At 41.9% G+C, this 23,915-nt stretch overlaps 1 protein-coding gene across 4 annotated transcripts in view; it reads right to left on the reverse strand.

The window, feature by feature from the left end:
* Positions 1-643: 643 nt before the first annotated feature.
* Positions 644-23,915, reverse strand: part of RASGRP1 (RAS guanyl releasing protein 1) — a 77,165-nt gene continuing 53,893 nt past the window's right edge. For all 4 annotated transcript variants that reach the window (XM_046652927.1, XM_046652928.1, XM_046652929.1 and 1 more), the window contains 11 exons: positions 23,082-23,255; positions 21,909-22,025; positions 19,334-19,609; positions 17,880-17,960; positions 16,422-16,526; positions 15,427-15,536; positions 14,518-14,662; positions 14,154-14,190; positions 13,240-13,392; positions 11,430-11,815; positions 644-4,331 (listed from right to left, as the gene is read on the reverse strand). In XM_046652927.1, coding sequence (XP_046508883.1) covers positions 4,197-4,331; positions 11,430-11,815; positions 13,240-13,392; positions 14,154-14,190; positions 14,518-14,662; positions 15,427-15,536; positions 16,422-16,526; positions 17,880-17,960; positions 19,334-19,609; positions 21,909-22,025; positions 23,082-23,255 — 1,719 coding nt within the window. In that variant the 3' untranslated portion in view covers positions 644-4,196. The remainder of the gene's footprint in view (positions 4,332-11,429; positions 11,816-13,239; positions 13,393-14,153; positions 14,191-14,517; positions 14,663-15,426; positions 15,537-16,421; positions 16,527-17,879; positions 17,961-19,333; positions 19,610-21,908; positions 22,026-23,081; positions 23,256-23,915) is intronic.

The raw sequence follows: 23,915 nt of genomic DNA on the forward strand, positions 1-23,915 counted from the left end.
AAAATATATAGGCAAAGACCACTGGACTGAAATATTTCAAGAGTTATTAGTTAAAACAGAAAATGTGCATTTAAAAGCTTTGCTTTTCTGCTCTATTTCTTTCCAGGAGCTTTGGTTGCTGATACAGAAGGAGTTTACAACTACTTTTATCACTAAAGGTTTATGGCAAATAATGGCAGAAACATTAGTTTATCAGTTTCCGTAAGCTTTCTGTGTACCTTCCTGGGAGTGCTATTGGGTCATCCACTGTACTCACTGTAAATCTTAGCCAAGTTTAGCACTTGCTCCTGGAATCATGTTGGAGCTGGAATTGCTCCTATTTACACATTCTCATGAACTTCATTTGAATGAAAAGCTGAGTGGTCTAGCCCCTAATATCTTATTCTTTCCTGTAAAGTAGGATTTTCATGGTAATCTTTATTCAGTAAAGATTTCTTTTGTAGAAGAGTGTGCTGAGCAATTTCTAGAATAGCAGTAAGGCACTTTGGGGCCTTAATCTGAAAGGTCATAATGTGAAAATGTTTTATAAATTGAATGCAGTACAAATGTAGAGTATAATGAATGGCACTTCACTGCTTCCTAAAGTCTAACACCTTTTCTCTGCCTCCTCTTCATTCTTCTCCTGCCTGGTTCTCAATTTCATTTTTTCCTAATACCTCATTTTTCCTTCCCTGTTTTTTTCTCCTTGCCTTGGTCTAGCCTGTAGTATTTCATAACACCTAGAGACATGACCTTACTGGGAGTTTCTGGATTAAAGAAGTAATTGACCTCTCATCTGGCCCTATAGGACATAAGCCCTGTCTGTACATAATCACCACAGCATTGCACATAAGCTCTCAGTGAAAGAAGGGATCCAGCGTTTTTTTTGAACCTAGTCCCTTGTATTCTGCAGATCAGGGAAACCTTGCCGTATGAAACAGAAAAGACATTTTAAAACAAAAACATTTAATTACCTGTATTTGTTTCAAAAGAAAGTATGATAACCCAAAAAAGATTTGTGACCAGAGAATGTCTTGAGCATTGAAACTACCTATACCTTGTAAGGAGCACAGGGCAGACATACTGGGGGTGGAGGAGGGGAGGCAGTTTAACCTCTCCTTCAGGGTCAGATTGGCAACGCGACTTCATTATTTTCTCTGAAGTGTTATGGATTGCCAAAATGATAAACAGACCCACATCCAAATGTACCACAGTGGAAACTGAGTGAGTGGAATTTTTCCCCTTTCTTCATGGGTCTGGTTAAACAAAAGCTGGCTGAGGATTGAGGGAGCATCACGGCTATCTCTAATCACTACATAATGAGAGCAGGTGAATTGCCCTGGGTGGTCTGTGCACCGCGTTGAACCATCCTTTACCACAGCTTCAAAGCTTTTCTGCTTGCTAGTTTGCTAAGATAGAACAATGGAATTAAAGACAAAAGCCTCAGAGAAATGACAACCTCAGATTTATCTCCTTCAGTGTTAAGCATTTATAGACTTAATATTTGGGGATCACTATACATCATTATGCAAGAAGATGGGAAAAGGTTGAATATTTCTGTACTGTTACTTTATGTTATAGACAGATTTAGAAAAACTTACACTGAATAATTACTTGTCCTTTCGGAAAACTCAGTTTGATTAACAAAATGGAGAAGTGGTCTCAGCTGTGGATTGTAGTAAAAATTCAGTTGAAGCTTCTACATATTTATGAACGAGAAGAAACAGAAGACATTTATGTTGTAGGGGTCCTAATGTTTTTTATCATATAAATAATACACAAAGAAAACTTACATTAGGTATCAAAAAAAATCCCTTTACAACCTGTACATTTGTTTTTTTTCCTTGCAGTTCTTTTACATTATACATCTTTAGACAGAAATTCACAAATGGTCAGTAAAAAGGCAAGTCAGTTACCAAAGAAAATGAGAAGTGACATTGCTGTTAACAAAATAAGATTTATCCTTGTTTTGGCAGATAAATAGATTCCCAAACTTATTTCAAGTAGTACAAGATACAAAAATTTGTATCCTAGGCTTGACAAACCAGAAATGTGCTCCAGATTATTTCTGTAGATTCCACTAATCCCATGTAGCTCAGCGCAAACAAGACTAATTTACATCCTCTACCTTTTTGGCTCCTGCTGGACTGTAAAGACCTGTGATGAAACTGTTGCTTCCTATCCATTTCAGTGATAAATTCTAGAATGCTTGAGACCCTCTAGCATGTTAATTTGACTAATTTAAGGGGACTGTGACCTTTTGAATTCCTATAGATTACAGATTATATACAGAGAAGCTAACCTGGAGTCTGTATTTTGGATGGAGGGTTAGGAGAATGAAAAAATTTGTGTTACATGACTGTCTTTAAAGAAATTGGGCAGTACCATCTTTGGTCTATATCAGAGGAAAAGAATAATAGTGGAGACTATGAATTTTAAAGATTATCCTAAACTCATGTTTGTTCCATATAAGGTAAGTAGCAAAGTGCTTCTATAAGTTCATATACCTGGTGGTGGACCTAAGGAGCCCTTCTGGGGGGATTTCTGAGTTTGGATTTAGACGAGGGTAAATCTGTGTGTAAAGTGATTCTTTAAAACACTAACTGAAAGCTAGTCACTAGCTTTGTCACTAAAGCTCAGCACAAGGAGGTACGCAAATGAGAACTGGTCTTTCATCAAAGAAACTTCTTCAGTGGTCTGAATCCTCCAAGGAATCTGTACTCTTTATATACTTTGGATTCTGCTGAAGACTTGGTGCTATTAGCTTTAGGTTTGGAACTCTTAATTTTGAGATTATACTCTTGGCATTTGGTCAACTTGTGTATGAATTTCAAGACAGCTTGGTTCCAGGCTTTCCAAGCAGGGAAGGTAAGTTCCCCCCAAAAAGAAAATGATCATATGATTTTTCTTAGAGAAACAGAGTCTGACAAAGGAGTTTGTGAACAGTTGCCCTGACAACTAAATGAGCCCATTTATCACGAACCTTCTTTAACAGAAAACTCATAGAACTCTTATTAAACTTGTGATTTTGCCAAACAATACAATTTACATTGTGAGCAATTTCATCTTATAACAAAGTGAACTTTATATTTCTGAATTTGTGTGAATGACTAAAAGTTGTTTAATTCACTTCCACATTTTGTAAAGGAGGAAATAAAATTCCAAGCCACATGCATGCCTGATACTGTATATACATAATATGTACATATATATATACACACTGTCAGCTATTATTGAAGCCTCTGATCTGATTAGCTTATTTCTAAATAATAGTGAAGACAGAATAAGCACAAATTCACTTCAAAAATAATTACTTAAAAAAAAAAGATGGCACATGAAGGGTGAAACAGAGTCTATTTTTTAAAAAAAGCCATAAATTCCTAATTCTCTCCACTGTAGATAATATGAGGGCAAACATCATGTTTGCATTATGTTTATTTTAGCTAATTAGCCAGTCATGTAGGTAATAGCCATGTTTCCAGCTATTCCATTTGGCTACTTATTATGACTGTGAGACTAAAACCATGAGTTGATCTGCACTTGGATGATGTCGTGTTTAATAGGCCCCCCAAAATTTGTGGCTACATCTCTAGAAGTTCCCTTCTAGGTAGATATCCTTGTGTGTATGTGAGTGTAGTGAAGGAGGGGGAAAGGCTAACTGATTAGATCTGAGGTAGTGAAGTGGGAACCAGATTCGTAAAGAAAGCTGGAATATAGACTAGGAAGTGAATCTACTTTCAGAATGTGGGTATTTTTCCATTATAAGCAGGCTTTGGATGGAACAAAGGAAATCCCTCAGTTCACAGAAAACCTGGGGAAGGAAGCAAATTCATTTTCTAGGGATTTTAATTCTAAGGAAGAAGTAACTGGACAGGCCACATAGGAGAAGCCACCTTCTCAGAAAACTGTAGTTACGTTTTTATCATGCTTTTAGTATTAGTCTCAGGGAAAAAAAAAGGTTTGTGTCATGAATGGCAAAAATTTTGTATTCTTGAGCTTTGCTCCCCTTTGATTCAACTGACCGGAAGAGAAAAACAATACCGCACATTAGGAATCTTCTAGGTAAAAAAAAGAATAACTAGCTTTTCCTTTTTAAAGTACCCTTTTTAAAAAGCCCGTCAATCTAAGGTTCCCTGGGTCTTTGTGTTAACTGGTTTAGGAAGTGAGACCTCTGATAGACTCATCTACAGCTTGTGTGTGCTCCTTGAGTTTCTGGGCTAAGAACAGTCACCCTGCTCCATCTGAGCTAAGACATGATTGCTTCTTGCAAGCTGGAGAGTTTCTATTTTCTTCTGTGCACATTTCAGTTGGATCTTTAGAGCATCATTATCTGCTTTCAGGGTATTTATTTCCTAAAGAGAAAAGAGAATGAGGTATGTTAATAAAGCAGTAATGAATAGCAAATCAGTTAGACTATCAGGAGTACTACACTTGATTGGCATCTCATATTCACTGTGGCTGGGAATTAGAAACTATTTTCAAGACAGTTATTTTGCCCTGAATAGAAAATAAGTTAAATATCAAATGAGCATGTGCAAACAGCAATTAGTTTTTGTTATCAAAGATGTGAGTGGCTAGTCGGCAGAATAAACTGTTCCCTGGCGGTAGGTGGATAGGTGGATCATGACAAAACCTCTGGATGTGGTGTAGCAGGCTAACTAAACTTGGCAGAAACAGTCTCTGGTCAGGTTTGAGCATGAAAGCAGTGACTCAGAATACTGTAATGTGAGATATCATCGAACATTTAATCTAAGTTTTTTTCCCTCAATCATTGAAAACTAATGGACTCTTGATAAGGATAAGAATTTTATCCCACCCCCTAAACTGGGATTAAGTTATCTAAGCTGCAGTGATTTAACTATAGAGACAGCAGTTGACTTCTGGCCTTCTGGTTCTTTTTTTTAATTGAAATATATTTGACATTTATCATTCTTTAAATTTAAGGTGTACAACAGGTTAATTTGATACAGTCATATATTTGCCATTGTACCAATAATTAGCACTTCTATCATATTACATAATTTTCTTTTTAGTAGTAGGAAAATTAAGTTCTAGTCTCTTAGCAAGTTTGATTATAATACAATATTGTTGTCTATATTCAATATACTGTGCATTATATCTGTAGGGCTTATTTACCACTCGTAAGTTTATACCCTTAGATAGCATCTCTCCTGTCCCCCCACACCCCATCGCCTGGTAACCACCATTCTCTTTGTTTTTACAAATTTGGCTTTTTAAAATTCCACATATAAATGATATCATAGAGTACTTGTCTTTCTCTGTCTGACTTATCTCACTAGCGTAATGTGCTCACAGTCCATCCATGAGCAGGATGTCCTCTTTTCTCATGGCTGAATAATATCCCATTGTGTATATGTACCACATTTTCTTTATCCATTCATCTGCTGATGGATGCTTAGGTTGTTTCCATATCTTGGCTATTGTGAATAATGCTGCAGGATGTGTGTATCTCTTTGAGTTAGTGTTTTTGGTTTTTTTGGATAAATACCCAGAAGTGGAATTGCTGGATCATGATATTTCTATTTTTAATTTTTTGAGGAACCTCCATACTGTTTGCCATAGTGGCTGCACTAATTTATAATCCCAGCAACAGTGCACAACAGTGCACTTTTCTCCATGTCTTCGCCAACATATATCTCTTGTTTTCTTGATGATGGCTATTCTAACAGGTGTGAGGTGATATCTCATTGTGGTTTTGATTTGCGTTTCCCTGATGAGTGATACTGAGCATCTTTTCATGTACCTGTTGGCCATTTGTATGTCTTCTTTTGAAAAATGTCTATTTAATTCTGTCCATTTTTTAATCAGATTGTTTTTTTGTTACTGAGTTATATGAGTTCTTTATATAGTTTGGATATTAACCCTTTATCCGATATATGGTATGCAAAATTTTTCTCCCACTCTGTAGGTTGCCTTTTCATTTTGTTGTTTCTTTTGCTCTGCAAAAGCTTTTAAGTTTTTTCTGGATGTAGTCCCCATTTGATATTTTGCTTTTGTTTTTTGTGCTGTTGGTGTCATTCCCAAAAAAATCATTGCCAAGACCTGTTGGGTGTGTATATATTTACAATTGTTATATCTTCTTGATGTATTGACCCTTTAATCATTATATAATGACCTTCTTTCTCTCTGGTTATCATTTTAGGCTTGAAGTCTATTTTGTCTGATAAAAGTATGGCTATGCCTGCTTTCTTTTAGCTTCTGTTTGCATGGAATACCCTCTTCTATCCCTTCACTTTGAGCCTATGTGTATCTTTAGAGCTGAAGTGTTTCCTGTAGGCAGCATATAGTTCGGTCTTGTTTTTTTTTTTTTTTTTTTTTTTTATGCATCCAGCCACTCTGTGCCTTTTTATTGGTGAATTCAATCCATTTATATTTAGAGTGATTATTGATATGTAAGGACTTACTACTGCCATCTTGTCTTTTGCCCTCTGGTTTTTCATCGCCATTGTTTCTTCTTCCCTCTGTTTCTGTTTGCCTTTGTAAAGGGTTGGTTTTTCCATGGTGATGTGTTGAGCGTCATCCTTTTTTTTTTTTAAAGATTTATTTTTTTCTTTTTCTCCCCAAAGCCCCCTGGTACATAGTTGTATATTTTAGTTGTGGGTCCTTCTAGTTGTGAGCCTCATCTTTTATGTTTCACAATTCTAGATTTTTGCTTTGTGGTTACCATGTGGCTTACATAAAACATCTCATAGATAAAATAGTCCTGTTCATGCTAATAGCACCTTATCTTTGTTTCCCTATAAAGGTTTCACCCTTTTACTCCTCTCCTTTTATATTGTTGATGTCACAGTTTACACTCTTTTCATGCTGTGATTTTGTTGAGAAATTATAGTTGCTTTAGTTATTTTTAATCCTCCTTTCCTTAAGCCTGTATACTATAATTAAGTGGTTAACACACCGTTCTAGAAGTTACAGTTTTCTAATTCTGTTTTTCACCTTTGCTAGAGTATTATGTACTTTCATTTGCTTTTTTGTCACTAATTAGCATTTTTTTTCATTTCAGCTTGAAGAGCTCCTTTAGCATATCTTACAAGACAGGTCTGGCAGTGGTGAACTCTCTCAGTTTTCGTTTGTCTGGGAAAGCCTTTATTTCTCCCTCATATCTGAAGGATAACTTTGCTAGGTAAAGTATTCTTGACTGGCAGTTTTTATCTTCCAGCACTATGAATATGTCATGTCGCTCTCTCCTGGCCAGTAGAGTTTCTGCTGAGAAATCTGCTGATAGCCTAATGGAGCTTTCTTCAGAGGTTTCTTTCTTTTTTCTCCTGCCTACCTTTAAGATTCTTTCTTTATCATTGAATTTTGACAGTTTCATCATGTATCTTGGAGAAGGTCTTTCTGCATTAAGATAATAAGGTGTTCTGTTATCTTCTTGGACTTTTATGTCCAGTTCCCTTCCCCAGGTTTTGGCAATTTCTCAGCTATTATTTTTCTAAATATGCTCTCTGTTCCCTTTTCCCTCCCTTCTTCTTCTGGTAGACCAATTATTCTTATGTTTGTTTTTCTCATCATATCTGATATCTCTCACAGGGAGTTTAGTTCACTTTTTAAAAATATTAGTTCTCTTCTAATTGCCATTTCTAAGTTCCTATCCTCTAAGTTGCTAATTCTTTCTTTCATCTGATCTGCCCTATTTCCTAAGCTCTCTAATGCATTCTTGATGTCGTTCATTGAATTCTTCAGCTCCAGATTTCTGTCTAGTTCATTTTGAAAATTTCAGTCTCTTTGGTAAAGAACTCTTTCTGTTCATTAATTTTATTCCTGAGTTCATTGAATTGCCTTTCTGAGTTTTCTTGTAGCTCACTGAATCTCTTCATAACAGCCATTTTGAAGTCTTTACCAGTTAGATCTCAGTATTCCCTGCCTTAGCATTCAGTTGCTGGAGTTTTTTCTTTTTGTGATACCATATTACCATGATTTTTCATAGTGTTTGATGAAATGTGCCTCTGCTGTTGCATCTGAAGTAGCACACACCTTTCTTAGTTGTTTACTTTGACTGTAACAGTTCAATGACTGGCAGTTAGAAACCTTTCTTTTGTTTTCCAGAAGGTGATGTGTACTATAGCTCAAGTTTTTGGTTTCTCTTTATCTGGATTGGCTGTGGGGCTGCACTCTGGAGCACACATAAAAAAAGCCAGCAGCAGAGTGGGGGCGAAGTATGGACTTATCACCTGGGGCTTTGTGGGTGCCCATGGCATGGCAGGGGGATCCTTGAGTGGGGATACCCTCAGAGGTCCATGGGCAGACCTCCTGCGGAATTCGGAAGCAGACAGCGGGGGAACTCGTTTCTTCAGTGCTGTTTGTTATTCTTGTCTGCTTCTTTCTCTTCTCTCTCTTTTTAATCACAGACATCTTTGTTCAGAAATCTGGGTGCTGTTGGAGAAAAACGGGTCTCTTTGGCTGCAACCTGCATAGCCAGGTGGTCAGCCACTCTCTGCTTTCACTTTCCACCTCCTCTGTGAGGGAAGAAGTTCAGTGTGTTGCACTGTCACCATGGGGAGGGAGACTGACTCCTCGAGTTCTCCCGTCTCCTCTGCCTACAAACTCGTCTCTGTCTTGCTTTGATGGCATGCTTGGTTCTCCTGTGAGGCTGGTGAGCCTCCACAAATTCTCTCTTTCTCTCTTGTGTCTGCTCTGTTTTGCACTCTCTGGTTTTGCTTTTTCCCTTGACTGCAGCAAGTGGGGGTGGGGCATGCTCACCAACTCTCTTGGATCTGCGGATCCCTGTGAGGTCCTATCCATCTATTTTCGGAAGCACAGGTAGGTAGAAATCTCCAGAGTATTCTGGTATAATGTGCAGAGTCGCTTCTGTTTGGTTATGAATGACCAATTAGTTGTAAATGAAAGGGGAGAGGAAAAAGGAATAACTTAGGCCACCATGATGCTGACATCCCAGTCTTCTGACTTGGGATCCAGTGTTCTTACATTATACCATATTGATTAACCCCATCCTCCAAAGTGGGCAATTTCTGGGTAATTTGGGATACATTGAATTGCTTCTCAGTGTAAATTACCTAGATAGCTGTCTGTTAGCTACCATTTGCTATGTGCCAGGTACTGTGTTACATGATAATAGAGGATCTTAGCCCTCACAAAGACCCTGCACATTGGCGGTATATCTGACCCTAAGAGCCTTTGCTTTTTCTTTTGTCCCATGCTGGTTTCAAAGTATATTCATACTTAATATGTAATATTAATGTATACAATATTAATATAACATTTTAAATTCCAACTTAATTTGTCTACTCATTGTGGATGGGACAGGCAAGTCACTGTAAGGATTTTACTTGATGGGAAAGTGGGATTCACTGTTCTTCTAAAAGGTACATGGTGAATTCTGGTCCTTATGTCCCTATGACAAGCATAAAAGTAAAGAGAGGCAACTAGGAAGGTGGTGAGAGGGTCTCCTGCTCTGGTATTACTGCGTCGGAATTATTCTGGACTTAACTCATCTGAAATCTTTCTAACACCCACTTACAGCAAGAAGTCATTGTTGCCAACTACATTGTTTCCTCTCATGGGCATGTAAAATGTCAAGATCTGATGCAAACCCTAGAAAGCATGGAATCCCAGCCCCGTACTTTACAGAGGACCAAATAGGTCACACTTGAACAGGTAGGTAAGAAATATCTGGCACGAGAAACAAATCTTTGCCCCCAAGACCAGAGTTCTCTCTATTGAGTTCACTTTTCAAGGTTTCTTTCATTGTTCTTAAAAGTTGCTTTTGGCAGTTTCTACCCTAAAGAGAGATGGTGTTGCGTAACCCACATTTGCCACCTTCTGATTGACTTGGTTCTTAAAGTATGTCTTAAAAAATACTCTAAGCAAGAGAGTACCTTTCATCCAGAAAATGTGTTTCTTTTTTCATGTGTTCCTCCTAATATTATCTTCTTTGTTCCATGCACCAAACCAAGAGTTTCACGTATATTATCTAACTTATTTCTTCAAATGTTTCTCTAATTCAATTACTGGGAGTCTGACAGGGAAGGTACAACATTGAGAACAAGGCAGGAATCCTGAGGCCCTTTTGGGCAGTTTCACTATGTCGTATGTGCAATTATTTAAGGAATTCTAGCTAGGTGGATGTTGGTTTTGTGTTTGTACTATAGGCCTCCAAAAACACATTGCCAATCTCAATGTAGTAGGGGCCGGGGGGGAAGGCAGGGGCCGGCCCTATGGCCGAGTGGTTAAGTTCGTGTGCTCTGCTTCAGCGGCCCAGAGTTTTGCTGGTTTGGATCCTAGGTGCAGACATGGCACCACTCACCAGGCCATGCTGAGGCAGCATCCCACATAGCACAACCAGAAGGACCCACAACTAGAATATACAACCATGTACTGGGGGAACTTTGGGGAGAAAAAAGATGATGATTAGCAACAGATGTTAGCTTAGGTGCCAATCTATAAAAAAAAAAAATGCAGACAAGCATTCTTCCCCTTTAATAAAATGAATGATGATGTTGGATCTAATGTATCCTTGCTTTCCCATCCCTAAGATGACTTAGGTTACCTATCACTGGTAGGCAACTACTGTCCCATGACGAGGTCTGTCTAAGCCAGCCCTCACCATGAGCTTTGTACTCTAAACAAAAAGGAGTACATTAGTAATTGACCCCACAGAATTGAGTATTTGGACAACTGCCTCTTGTCCCATCTCCTATTTTCCTATGTTTTCTTATTTTTTTAACCTCATTATCCCCTTCTCTCAAACTTTGGCACCATATTCCCAAACTCCTGTTCTCCTTTTCTTGATAAACTTTGTCTTCTCTATTGCTTCCTATAAGGTACCTTATAATTAGGACATCGTGAGCCTAACAAAAAAGCAGCTCCTGATACCACAATTGTTACCATTTATAGATTATATTGCTATGTATTATATTCAACTGTGCATTTGCCAGCTGCTGTTGATTTAGCAGTTCAAATATATATATAGAAGATCAGCACATTCCCTGATGTGTTCGAAAAGATTTCCCTCATTTATATTAAGAGGGAGGCTTTTCCTGTGGTGAGCTATAATATACTCGCCTCTTTTTTTGTAGCACAAAGATCACCTACCTTTTAGGAAGATGCCCAGGCAACTTTGTTTTAAGTTTCATCTAGAAAAGCTGTCGTGTCAGCACAGTAAAGCTGATCAGTAGAAACTGGTTTTTCTCAAGGAGCCTACTGTGAACAGAGCTTTGGGTCCTGGGACCAACACTTTGAAATGGTACCTTTATGGCAATAGGGAGCACTGTATATCCTCATCTACTCCTATAACGTGAACCAGGGCCCCCACTGGTTTCTTTGAGAGAAAGCCAGAATACTCTTTTTCCTTTCTTGCTTGCTTTATCCTGCCTGGTGATCAGCCTGGTCTGAGTCTTCATTTTACATGTTCTTCCCTGGTTTAGCCCCACTTTTCTGAGAGAGTCTGAAGAAAAGGAAAAAGAAGGTACCTGTTCCAGCTCTTGGTAGGTTGGGAGTCTGAGGCGGCGGAGCTCCTCTTTTGATTTTATGAGAGATTCTTTATTCTCCCACTTGACAAAAGCCCGCTTTCTGACCAAGACTGGGCTGGGGCACGGAGATGTGGGACTGGGAAGCACATAGAGAGTATCCTGGGCTGTCTTCCTTGAGGAAGACAGCACAAAGGGACCAGAAGGGCCCTCGCTGCCAAGCCAAGGCAGTGGTTCGGTCTGGGTGGCCTTGTGGGCGACAGTCCTCTTTAGCCGAACGGAAATCTTCTGTGAGGACACTCCCATGAGCATGATGGTCCGATCCTTACTTTCTTCACTGTGTTCCACAGCCTCCCCATTAGGGAATGTGAAAGGTCCTTCCTCAGGTGCTGTAGAAAGATGTATGACATGTTAGGACTCTAAGTCAGAAAAGCAGAGACTCAAGACTGACGCACTGGTTCCAAATGAGATCTTTCTTATTGTTATGGGAGTTCCACAGGACTCATTTTCAGGGATCCAATTTAGGAGGTGGAGGAGGCTGAAACCCAGGGGCTTTGCTGGCCAAGCCATGGCCTCTGGTGTCAGGCTGCATCTACCCTGAGGAAAGGGCATCTTTTTCTGTTTGCACAAAGCTTACGTAGATGGTTTCTGTGTCTGCAGATAAGTTGAAGCCCCTGCCTCAACATTGTCATGTTTCGTAAATTAAAGAGAGCAGGGTCAATATATAGACAGACACTCTCTGTAAATACTTTTCTATGGACCCTGCGATTTGGGATCTCTCAGCACTTAACTTTTGGTCCTGATAGTGGTGGCCTCCAGCAGCTCCTGGGAATTCTCTGTGGGACCTGTTTGCCCATTTGTACAATGGGCACAGCTTAACTGTCTGAGGAAAGTTCCAGCTTTGTGGTAGTGTGTCTCAACATATATTGCCCTTGTTTGATACTGGTTGGGAAAGGAGTTTTCTTTAAACCAACACCCCTGTCCAGGACCCAGCCTAGATATTAACTATAAAAAGTAAAGTAAGGTGGATGTATTTGAGATGGGTGGTAGGCTTTAAGATAGACTGCCTTTTAGGAGCAAAGGGAAGAAAGCAAATAAAAAAGCAACAGAAAAGGAGCCCTTAAAATGTCAGGAAAAGGTCCAGGAGACTACAGTGTTGTAAAAGTCAGGAGAGGTGTAAGTTTCAAGGAAAGAAAAGCAGATAAATATAAAAAGTTACTGTGAGATTGAGAAAGATAATCAGCTAAAAATATTTGATGAGCAGGTGCCATCCCAGAGAATAATTGTTAATAAAGAGATGGAGGCAATTTGAATGGATGACAATAATATCCAGTAGTCAGTTTTTATTACAAGCAGACCTTGGCTTATCGCATTTCACAGCAGTTTTCATCTGTTGCCCATGATATACCTATGTTTATCCTACCCATTAGTCTACTCCCTTGTGGGTTCTAAGAAAGCCTCAGAAGTCCTTATCATCTGGGGGCAGGGCTGTGGAGAGAGGGCTCGGAGAAGAGAAATCTCCAGGTGCAGCCTCTTTCCAGGATGCACACTGAGGCCCTGGACCTTCATGCTGTTCTCTACCACCTTTCTCCCATGAAAATTTGCATTTTCATTTTGTGTGATAAAATTGTGGTACCCAATGGTGATGTGTAACTCCTAAAATATAGGGTGCATCATATACACGCGTCTTCCACAATGGTATTTGTGGTGATTTCTATTAAGAGTGGCAAGGATAAAGGTAATCGTTCCTCTCCAAAAACTTTATCCTTCCCCACTTCACTTTCCAAGGTGAATGCTGCCAGTGCCTACTTACCGTGGAGCATATCTTTGGCTCCCAGTGAGCAAAGGTTGGACGTCGGCCCCACAGAGGTGCTGTTCTCTGTGGGAGCTGCTGGGTTCTTGGCTCGCTTCTTGCACTCGAACACAACCAGATCTTTGCATTGTTTGTGGCAGTTCATCCCGCAGTCTGTGGACAAGACACTCAGGTCAGGAAGTCTTTCACTTTCTTCAGGCAGTGGCTTGTCACACATTCCTGTCCTATCTTCTGGAGCTATGGCACCTAACATTCCTAGTGAACCTAGCATTTTTCTCATTTGGTCAACCCTGGATGTCACAATCTTGTCATAGCCCTTACCATGAGTCTCAGAATCAAAAGTAGTATCTGGTTATCCTGGAGAGAAAAGGTGGTGTCTTGGTCATCCCACACATACTGCCTACTCTAAGGGGACCCTCTACAGGCTCCAAGATGTTAGGGCTTATTCTTCCTTGCTGTAAAAGGTCTCCTCTCTTTTACTCCTGAATTTTTCTAGTCATAGGAAGGACAATTATGTCCTGAGGGATCTACTGATAAAAGGAAAGCTGACAAAGGCCTTTGGTAATCACTTATCTTCTGTTCTAAAAGTAATTCTATGCCTTTCTTTGGGGAGCCACCTTTCCATGACCATATGAGAGCATAATCTCCTACCAGCCATCTCTGTTTCCAGGGCAACCAAGGCAGAGAGAGGATCTTGTCAGGGGAAGCTGCCTAACTGATCACCCAGGCATTCCTCTCTTCTGTGTGGTGGCATCACTCTCAGGGGGTGCTCTGGGGAAGCCAGTTGGGGATGTGGCTGTGAACTGTGCTGAGAAGTTGGGGACTGAATGGACAACTATGATGGATAAAAAGTGCTTTATAGAAGAGCCCGCAAGACCAGGGAAGACAACACAGTCGACAGAGCTGAGCCTTACCTTTACACCGATATCCTTGTTTGATTACTCCCCAGAGCTAAGAGACAAACAGGACACAGTCAGAATGCACCACACCTTGTTCACCTCTCTGTATGAGGCTATACGTTGACATCCCTTCTACTCTCTACCTCAAGTGGGAGGGAAACCTCGTTTATCTCTCATATGTCTTGTCCCTCCTGACCTTGAAAATAGGAAAAGTTGTGCTGATCAGAGTCAAATGTTCTCAAGAAGCTCACTGTAGTGGATTTATGACCCAGGCCTTTTCCTGGCCTTAAGTGGATGAGGTCTGTGCCTTGGACGATTATTTAAACTGTCTCATACCCCTCCGCAAGTTCAACACTGAGGCACTCTAAGAACAACTTACAAATCCAGCACAGTTGTCACAGAAAGTGGGCTTCAGGTAGGTTGTCTCTTGGAAGTTGTGAGGGAAGCCCAGGCCCAGCTTGGAGTAGATTGAGCTGGCCCTCATGAAGTAGGCTGTGATCTCGTCTCTGCTGATGAGGCCTTCCCTGCCAGCAAATGACAGAGACCAGGATATGAGCGGAGGGTGGGGGCAGCAAGAGAGGCTTCTAGCCTTAGAAACTCACCTTTCTGTGTGGTCGAGTGGTAGAACAGCGTGTATTAGCTAGTAATTACTTCCGTGGGCCCTCCGCAATAAGGATACAGGGATAGCATGTCATGAGGAGGTGAGTTGGCATTAATCATTTCCACAGAGTTGTACTTTGGCTAAACTAGGTTTTCCTAACTTAATTTAACCAGTATCTACAAAACTTGAAAAAGAAATGATGGAAAATACGTGTCCAGGGAAAGACATAGCCTTATGCTGCAGTTTCTGACTTTAGACAGTACATAACACATAACTGGAACCCACCTACCATACATTTGGTTTCATATGGAGAACCAAAATAGAACTTAAGTAACCTTGAGAGAACTAAATATGCAAAGTATTAATAAATAGTAGCGGTTTCTCCTAACTTGTAAGGACGAAGCAAGAAGGAAGACTAGACTTTTTCTTATTTATAGTTGACTGTTCCTAACCTGGCAGATTTATGTAATCTTTAGTTCTGAGGCATTTAAAAAAGCATGCATTTTTCATGGTCTCTTGTGATCCAGACCAAAGCAGACAGGTATTCACTTGCTTGCTCTCTTAGCCCCAATATTCGGTAAGTGATCACAGCAGCAACACATCTGAGTTTACAGATTCCTCCAGTGATGCACCCACAAACTGTTCTAACAGGCTCAGAACCACATATCGCCACACACAAATCCTCACCTGTCTTTGTCCATCACACAGAAGGAAAATGGAAAACTCGCAGCAATCTTTTCAAACTCTTCCTGAGAAATGTATCCATCCTGGTCATGATCATAGTTCTTGAAGACAGACTGTGGAAAAAGGAGTTTCTTTGGTGATTTACCAAAGAGAAACCAATCATTTCTCCCTTTAACCAAATGATAAAGGGGCTGGAGCAGCTGATAAAAGCCTCTTCTCAGCCTGAATGAGAGGAACAAGGAAACATGCTCCTTAAGCTGCTGTAAAGAAGCACAGGGTCACATCCCAGGTCTTCGCTGGTCCGGCATCTGGAGGGTGGCCAGGGACATGCAACCATCAGCACTTCAGTCATGCCCTCACTCTGGCTACCGTGGACTCCGTGCTCGTCGCACAGGGGGCTGTTCTCCCTCCACCCTGCCCTGCTTTCACTGCTAAGCTCGGACTGCAGCATCTCTGAAGCTTCTACTAATAGCCCAGTTTGAAGTGCTCCCTCCTCCCTCTTACTCCTCTACTGCTCGTTGTTCTGTCACTTGCTGGCTCTTACTTTTCTGTTATTACACTGGAATGGTCCACAGGGATAAATGTAGAAATATGAAAGTATATACTCCTCCCTTAGCATTTAGCACAGTGAACTGAATCAAGCAGTGCCCAAAATTTCAGTTTTAGATTCTCCTTATTACCCTTACTTAGACTCAAACCTTTTCCAATACCTCTCTGCCCCCAGATCAACCGATAACCTTTAAATATATGCTTTCCTGCTAGGTCATAAGAGGAGGCACACCTCCCCCCCACCGATATGAGGCCAAAGTATGTTGGCAAAACGTAACTTCTGAACAGTTCTGCAGCCACAATATGAGAAGTAAGTGGTTCTCTGTGCTCTCATAGGAATGAGTTTCAAGTTTCTTATCTTTGTGTTTCTACCATTGAACTTCCCCTCACCCCTATACAAAACTAAGCCAGGCAGTGCCTTTTGTCGGCAGAAACACAGCTGTACTTACATCCACCATCCTCTGCACATGTTTGCTTATAGTCTTTGGGTCAGGTTTGGGAGACACTCCAGAGGCCCAGTCCACTACTACTGGTGGCTTTGAAGGTGTTAGTGGCTAAAATGAAATATTCAGAGAAATCTCCGTGACTGTAATGCAATATTATATAACCTACAGCTCCTTCCTTTCCCCTGCCTGCTGGCTGCATCCATGGACAATCCTCAACCGTGTGCAGTGGCAAGGAGCAGAGCCCTCACGTCACTGAAATCTAGGACAGTAACCTTGGCTAACACAAGTATGATGCTTTACAGGTTACAAAATGCTCCTCACATACATTATCTACATCTACAGATAATTTAAAATTCTCCATTTGCCTGAGTTTCAATTCCCTGTCCATTAAACTTTTTGTCAAAACCTATCAACAAAGAGTAAAATGGATCATTTAAATTTCCTCTCTGTTCTCTACTTACTATTTAATAGAGATGAGGATGAGGAGAAAAATAGCTAAAAGGCAGGAAGACACACAAGAAAAAAATCTGAGGCACGAACAAGCTGAGATGGAATTCATTCCTAAGTATTTGAGATTTGGCCCAAATTAAAATCTCTTCCAAAAATGGGAGAATGCACCTTTTCCATTGAAATGCCCTCTAACACCCTGAAAATTGAACCCACCAAATATTGTCAGTGAACATCTTTCATTACAATAGGGAGCTAGAACTTGAACTTTGTGTATAACGACAAATTCAGCCACCTGAAAAGATAAGCTGAATTTCTTACATGTGGGCAACTCTCTCCCCTTGAGCACCACTTCTTTTGGGGCTGGGAAGCTTCCCAGGATATTGTGGGGATTGTTGGTCCTTCAGAGGGAAGACCCAAATTATTTCACCTGCCTGTAGGAGAGGTGGGGCCAGGCAACCGTGCAGTTGCTACTATGCAGCACCAGGGCTGTGAGCTATTTTAGGGACTCAGCAGAAGAGGTCCAAAGACCCAGCAGATGGCTCTGTCTGACCCAGATGAATTAAAGATGATGGGGCTTTTCAATCTACCAAGCTGGAAGTCCTCTGAAGTTTAGCTTCTGTTTAGTATGCATCTTGCTCTCATTATCATCAACAAATCAGAAGAGAAACCACTGATGTGAGGACGCTTTATAATATTAAAATAGGAGGGAGAAGTCACTCCTGCCCACAAGATTATAACCCTTCTCTAATTTGTAAACCACTGATTGATTCCACCACTCATTCTGACACTCTTAGTCTTAACCCTTCAAGTAGACTGCAGGCTCTTTAGGGTCAGGCATTATTCCTCATCCATATGTTGAAGCTTTCTCTGTTCCTAGCCCAAGGTTGGGCACATGGAAACATAACATGCTTATTATACTGAACTAAAAGTCTGTTCCTTAAGATGAATGACTTCTGTGAGTGGCTTATAAAGCACCTGTTAAACACAGGAGTCTTAATATGAAACACTCACTGGGGCTTTGTGGGTCCTTGGTTCCCGGGCATAGGACAGCTCGTAGATTTCATCTTCGGTGTAGTAGAGATCTAAGGATAACTGTGGATACAAGCAGAACAGGGTAATTGCTAGGATGCCATTTGCCTTCCTCAGGGCTGATGTGTTGTTTCTTGGAGTGGTTTACTCTTCTAAGCTCTTAGTAGTTTGTTTTTTAAAAAGGCACAAAGTTTGCAGGGTGTAAACCTATTATTACAATAGTGTAAGTGTTCTTTCTTGTTAAAATGCTTTTAAATTTTGGAGAAGTCTCAAGATGCCCTCTTTTAAACTATGATTTAATATCTAGCTTCTGTAGAGCTCAAGCGAAAGGCCCTGTCTGGTCAGATGGTCCACAGTTCACCTGTTCTCTCCCAAAGCAGACAGGTGATCTGAAAGGCCCGACACTGTTATAATTTGATTCCAACAGCAGAGCCCAGTTTAAATAACAGGTATTATTAAACAATATTAAGAGTTAATGATTTTCATATATCTTAGAACTATAAGATTTTGGAGGAGAGAGGTCTTAGAAATAATCTCGTTCTTAACCTAGAGTCTGTGGATGGGCTTCGGGGGGTCCAGAACTGAAAAACATGCATATTTTTGAGTATATTGCTAATGTATTTTTTTCTGGGACGAATGTTCACAGCTTTCACCACAGGACTTGTGATCCAAAAGATAAGATTCAGTGCATCTTTCCACAGACGATGTTGTCTAAGGCCAATACCTGCCAAGGTCACCTGGTCAATTAGCAGAAGGGCTAGGATTAGACACCAGGATTAGACACCAGCTGGATGCACAGAGACTAATCCCTCTGATTTTACAGAGGAGGAAACAGAGACTTAAGAGTTACATGCCCACAGTCACAAAGTTGGTGAACTACAGAATCACCAGGTCTGGAAGGAGTCCATCTGATCTCACCCTGCACCCCCAGTGCTAATCCTGGGCCGCTGCACCATTGCAAGTGTTTGCCTCCCCTTGGCCTGAACACCTCTGGGAACCCAGGGATCTAAGCCAGTGGTAGCAGGACCTAAATAATGAACCTGGTTTGTTTGTTTTTTACATTCTCTGTCTTGTCGTTTTTCATGAGCACACACTGTCTCCATCTCTTACCAAGCGCTGCATCCTGATTTGCTATCAGCTCCTCCCAGAGAGCGTAGGACTGCTTTTGCAGGGGGAGGGAAACACTCTTAGAAGTCTGGAGGGCAGACCGCTTACGAGCACAGCCTCTGGACTCCCACCACCTGGGTCTGAAACCAGGCTCTGCTGCTTAATAATGTTTGGTCCTCTGGCAAGTTATGTCGTTGTGTCTCGGTTTCCCCATCCATAAAATGGACACAGTACTTTTATGAGGATTAACTGAGCTAATATTTGGCAAGGTGCCGAGTGGTGCCTGGCACACAGCAAGTGCTTAGTAATTGTCTCACGTGTGAGCTCACCGTCAGCAGATGCACCAAGTCCTTGTTGGCCTCCAGGGGCGGGGGTACCTCTTGCAGCTGGATCAGTTCGTTGATATGATTGTAAAGGGTCAGCAGCTTGGGTACATTCACCTTCCCATCCTCCAGGTAGTCAGGCAGGGCTTCGTACAGGGAGATGAGGTCTTTGAGGTGCACCCCCAGGATGGGGATCTTAAAGTGGGTGCACTCCCCATAGGCTCGCCGGTAGTTGTCGTAGTTTCTATAGGAGGACAGCAGCTCCGTCATCTCACCCAGAACCTACAAAGCAGAAGAAGAGATCCCATCACAGGTCCCCACCAGGCAGGGTGTACTGTCTGCAATGGCCACCTTGTTTACACTGAGCCCCTACCATGGTTTCACCCCATCCCTAATTTGTTGGGCAGGGGGTGATCCATCTAAAAGGTGCAGATTATGACTCCCGAATTAAAACCCCAGTTCACGTCGAACATCACAGGGTGTATTTGCAAACACAAGATCTGCTTTACTTGATTCTACTACATAACTGGAAAATTCTAAATGAGGTTTTGTTTATTTTTATGCTAAAATTTTTCTTTTTAAAAATAAATAATAGAAGCTCCCAATATAAACATTAAAAAGATACAAGAGTATACAGTGAACAGTAAGTGTCCCTCTGACCTCTATCCCTAGGCCATGCAGGTCCCCTCTCTAGTGTCTTCTGAATGCTTCCAGAGACTCCAGTCCATCCCATATGCAATGTGATGTCAGAGTGCTAACTGTCTTGCTGGCATGGGAAAACATGTGTTCTACAGGCGGAGCATCAGTCATCTATTGCAAGTTCTTATTCTGTAAGCAGGTGACATTCCCTTCACAGGCTGAAACCCTCACCCAGAGAGACTGAACAGACTAGACCAGTTCTCAGCGAAGGCCATGAAAGAGGATGAGGTGAAGGTCCCAGGGGGCTTCGTTAGAGCTCACAGCCTGCCCCGGCGCTGGAAGAGCACGGCTGCTCTCCAGCACGAAAAGGGAGCAGCCAGATCTGGGGCTCTTTGCAAACACACCTGGCTCACGTCAGCAAGCAGTTCATAGAACCTCATTCCCTGCGTGATGACCAGCTCCTCAAGAGCAAAGACAGGATGTAAAGACCATCTGCCATTCACGTTACAGTGCAAAATAACCATTTTAAACACTGTACCAGAAATTCTTTCAGTAAAATTGAGGCCTAAGAAGTAGAATTTCCCCCCAGTGAAGAATGTTAGGTCCTCCCTCAATGACGTTAGCCTCCCTCAATGACTTTAGCTGGCAAGACAAGAGAGCCTCCTCATCACACACCTCCTGCCAACAGTGCAGGTGAGTGTGAAGTGTGGAAGGTGCTCACGAGGCAAGAGACTAACAGCAAAAATGACAGAGATGTTTCGCCCCCCTCGAAGGTGAAATAAACTACTAGGGGACACTTACTTTAACCCTGGACTTACTAATTCACTAGGCAGACCACCCTGGGGGTCGGGGCCCACAGGCTGAAGAGGAGCAAGCTGTATCTTGTGAGCAAAATGGCACGAAGGCATATTAATCTTTGTGACTGTCTCCTTCTGTCACCTCTGAGACAGGGGCAGTCTTTTCAGTTGTTCCACCTGGCCTCAGCGGAACTATTAGGGAATCATAAAGTGACTAGAGAGTCCTCTTTTGAGCAGACCATTGGGAGGTGGGGTGGGGCAGCATCCCCAGAGCCCAGCTGTGAGAGAAGGCATGATTAATAAGAGACTTCCCAAAAGGAGGCTGAAGACCTGGGAAAAACAGCTGGGGCACTGTGGCCCAGACGTCTCTCCCTAAGAGAGTCTCCCTCGGTGCCAGCTCGGGAGCATTGGGGTTTGAGTTTCGTAAGGGAGGGCTGGTTGACCTCTTACACCAGATGAAAATGCTCAAAGAGCAGTCATTCTCTAACCCCCACCATACCTGGCTGCATTGAGATCTGCAGAATATCCCAGTGGCTTATATGTATAACAGCCCTATGTCATAAAGGATTAAAGTCCATTGTGTAAAATCTAATGAATAATGTAGGAAAGTGCATGGGACACTCAAGAAAAATATTCCTCAATAAAACACTATCTACTTTAAAATGGCAGCTGAAAAGCTCATTTCCAGGGACAATTCAGCTATCCAGAATGTCACTCTTCAAGGGATCTGGATAGCGTGGTTTCTTATGTGTCACTCTATAACTACACTTGACATGCAAACTGAACTATGGTCAACGGAACCACTATTCCTTTTGGGAAAACATTTCAGAGCAAGTTGCTGGAGCAAGGGAGTCGGTGTTCAAGATGGTGACTGCATAGTCAGTGGTAAATGAACACGGGAAGGAGGCATACATTATTTTAACTGATCGTCAGGAATGTGTGCAGTGACACAGGCCAGACGGAATCATAGTCACTCTCAGATCTGTGACGTCCTCATCCTGTGGGTTTTGCCTCCCTGATATTTTGCCTGGTTGACAAAGGACGATGAGGTTCAGAAATGCTCTCTAGGTTGCCGCTCAAGGAGGAAATGTTGACACTGGTCCAGGAATGCTGCTAAGGGGCCCGGAGGAGACAGTAGCACTGACCTTATTGATTTCGTGTGGGATGTGGGAACTTGTCTCCTTGAGCCTGGAGATCGAGCTGTGGCTTAGCCCTCCTATCACAGCCATCAATGTATTGAAGTTCTGTAGTTGGTGGAGCTTCTGTGATACAGAAAACAGATGAGAGCAGTCACTGTACATGTCACTTAGATGGGAGCGTAGGGGCTACATTTGTCTCCAGCCGCAAGTCTTCCTTCCTAACACTGGCAAAAATGAGTGATCAGATGTTGTAATTTTCTGTTCATTTCTTCCCTTACGTTTAACTCCAGACCAGTAGGTCCCAAATCTAGCAACATGTCACATCTCCCCGCTTTTGCTGCAGCTGGTCTGTGACGACCCTCTACATCAGTGTTTCTAAGCATCAATCAAAGTACTTGTTTAACACAAGGATTTCTGGACCCAAGCCCAGATGTTCTGATCCCCCGGCTCGGGGGTCGAGCTTAGAGATCTGTGCTTTTACTATACCTTTAGTTACTATCAGAGCAGGTGGTCCAGGTACCAAACTTTCGGAAACACTGGTCTAGACCATCTGGAGCTGGAAAAATGTTAAGCGTAATCGTTCATACCCTTCCCCCCATATTAGCCAGGCGATTTTATTTTTGAGGGCAATACCAGTGCCTATCTAGGATACTAACTCAGACAGGGGAGCTGGAATCTCTGGGGAATTTCGAAATGTGTTCACAGTACCTGTTTTCCTCTTCTCAAATGCTTAAACTCTGCCCCTCAAACATTAAACCTAGCCATTCAAAACAACGTGGGCTCAAAGACGAAGGACAACTCAGGCTGGTGCAGCCCCAATAAAACTGGGAATTGCCCTTCCCTTTGCCATGTGGGCCAGATTTGGGGAGAAAATGTAGGCAGGTAAGCATCTTCTGAGAAGATGCTAACAGATCTAAACAGATCTACAGATCTAAAACCGTACAGATCTAAACAGATCTAAAACCGTATCCTGACCCCTGTATGCCCCTCTCCATATTATCCTTGCGTGGGAAAGAGAATAGTCACCATATCTACATCTGGGGACAGTTGAAGGCACACAACCACCCCAGCTGCTCCATGGTTCAGGAGGGAAAAGCATGTATAATGGATAGACTAGGTTGGGGGAAAGAGGATAATTTATCTCATAGCCCAGGCCTAACGTCTAAATCAGTCACTCACCTGAGCCACCTGGATGAACTTGATAAAGACTTCCGCTCGGAGCTGTGGGGTGGGGCGGCTGAGAACCATCAGTTGTACCCACTGGGAGATGCCATTACACAGGGCAATGGACCGCTCCATGGTGGGGTTCTCCTTCACACAGCTATTCACAAGGTAATTCTGGTAATCAGAGAACTAGGGGAAAAGAAACCCATTAGGACTGCCGCTCTGGTATTCTGGGAGATAGAGGCGTATCACCTCTGCCCAGCTGACAGCTAGAAACTGCTCTGGGACAGAGGAGCTCTTGCAAGGCCGCCTTCTGCGTGCCCTCCACTTGGCCAACAAGAATGAGAGGAAGGAAATCTTTATTATTCTACCTATGGTCTCTCTACATCAAAAGTCATTAGGCATAAGTAGATGTGTACACATCCTGGTTAATCTAAATATAGTATTTAAGTAGACATTGATACTGTCTCTTCTAATTTCTAAAGAACACAGTATAGAAGAAAAATCTCAGTACTAGTTCTAGCTCTATTGCTGAAGTTAAGGGGAAAAAAAGATAATCCTTTCACAAAAATCTAATCTCCGCCCCCCCCCCCCCCCCAGCTGTTTTCTTAATTTAAAAGCGGGAGGGTACAAGCTGCCCTATCTGGGACATGGAGTTCTTACAAACATCAGACATGGTAATGCATAAAAGCACCTTAACTTTCCAAACTGCTACATCAATGTGAGGTGGTGCTAATAGGATAATTATTAACCTCATGCTAAAACAAACCTGTTTGGATTTCCTTCTGCTCACCAGTTTGAGCAGAGGCCAAGTGAGTGGGGTGCGCGAAACCTGGTTAGCTCTACATA

This window comes from Equus quagga, chromosome 2, assembly GCF_021613505.1.
Source record: "Equus quagga isolate Etosha38 chromosome 2, UCLA_HA_Equagga_1.0, whole genome shotgun sequence".
In the NCBI taxonomy this organism is placed as follows: Eukaryota; Metazoa; Chordata; class Mammalia; order Perissodactyla; family Equidae; genus Equus; species Equus quagga.